Source organism: Austrofundulus limnaeus, unplaced genomic scaffold, assembly GCF_001266775.1.
Source record: "Austrofundulus limnaeus strain Quisiro unplaced genomic scaffold, Austrofundulus_limnaeus-1.0 Scaffold2491, whole genome shotgun sequence".
In the NCBI taxonomy this organism is placed as follows: domain Eukaryota; kingdom Metazoa; phylum Chordata; class Actinopteri; order Cyprinodontiformes; family Rivulidae; genus Austrofundulus; species Austrofundulus limnaeus.
In genome coordinates, this window is record NW_013954893.1 from 21,649 (window position 1) to 23,032 (window position 1,384).

The 1,384-nt window shown below is 41.9% G+C and overlaps 1 protein-coding gene across 1 annotated transcript; it reads left to right on the top strand.

The window, feature by feature from the left end:
• Positions 1-852: 852 nt before the first annotated feature.
• Positions 853-1,378, top strand: barhl1b (BarH-like homeobox 1b; the record flags this gene model as incomplete). The annotated part of the gene is given in 1 exon segment (XM_013999815.1): positions 853-1,378. A coding segment is annotated over 1 exon segment (312 nt), but the record flags the coding sequence as incomplete, so codon positions are not given.
• Between the last annotated feature and the right edge of the window lie 6 nt (positions 1,379-1,384).

Here is a 1,384-nt window from a genome sequence, read left to right on the forward strand (position 1 = left end):
GTAAAAATAATAAAATAAAAGTACCGTAAACTTTACAAACTGCACGTGTGTAACTTTTAAATGAAATAAATATCATAAATCTGTCTCAACCGGAGAATTTCATAGTTTATTTAAAATTTCTAATTTCCTGTCATCAACATCTGTGTAAACTAAAAATAAAGACTGTAAACTTTACAAACTGCACGTGTGTAACTTTTAAATGAAATAAATATAAATCTGTCTCAACCGGAGAATTTCATAGTTTATTTAAAATTTCTAATTTCCTGTCATCAACATCTGTGTAAACTAAAAATAAAGACTGTAAACTTTACAAACTGCACGTGTGTAACTTTTAAATGAAATAAATATAAATCTGTCTCAACCGGAGAATTTATTTTAGTTTATTTAAAATTTCTAATTTCCTGGCAGCTGTCATCAACATCAGTGTAAACTAAAAATAAAGACTGTAAACTTTACAAACTGTAACTTTTAAACACTCAGATGTTGTAAATTTGGTGGAAATTGATTCTTTTAAACGTCTAATTTACAGTAACTGAACGGCAGCTGCTGTCAGCAGAATTTAAACTTTGAAAATTATTATTTTATTATATTAATTTGTTCGTTTTTTTGTGATTTTTTTTTTAAATTTCCATTTTCATGCCAAAATCAAAAAGATAATTAAAGTTACTTGTCTTGGCTTCAAAGCTGCAGTAAGAAGTCAGCACTGTTTCAGTTTTAAAAAACAACCAGATGTTGAAAATCATAGCGACCCAAAAATGCTGCACAGAGGGCCGCCTCTGGCCCGCTAGCCTTCAGTTTGATTTGTTTTATTGGACTGGGCCGCAGACTGAGCCGTGGTGTTTCTGTTTGTCCAGGACCAAGTGGAAGAGGCAGACCGCGGTGGGCCTGGAGCTCCTGGCGGAAGCCGGGAACTACTCGGCCCTGCAGAGGATGTTCCCCTCCCCGTACTTCTACCCGCAGAGCCTCGTGTCCAACCTGGACCCCGGGGCGGCCCTCTACCTGTACCGGGGCCCCTCGGCGGCGCCGCCCCCGGCCCTACAGAGACCCCTGGTCCCGCGGATCCTGCTGCACGGCCTGCAGGGGGGCGGCGAGCCGCCGCCGCCCCCTCCTCCCCCTCTCCCCCCCATGTCCAGCGTCCTGGCTCGGCCCGCGCAGCAGCGGTGAGCCGGTCCGTGCTGCCCACCGGCTCCGGTTCTTGTTCCTCTTTGGAACAAAAACAAACTAAAAACCAGGAGGAAAAACTAAAAAAAACGTTTCGGAGGAACCGGATGGACTCTGAGGACGGACCGGACCGAACCGACTTTTGGACTTTTTTTTATTTTTATTCTTTGTATCTGGATCAGTCTGAAAGGACAGAAGTTTTATTGATAGTTTATTTATTTAT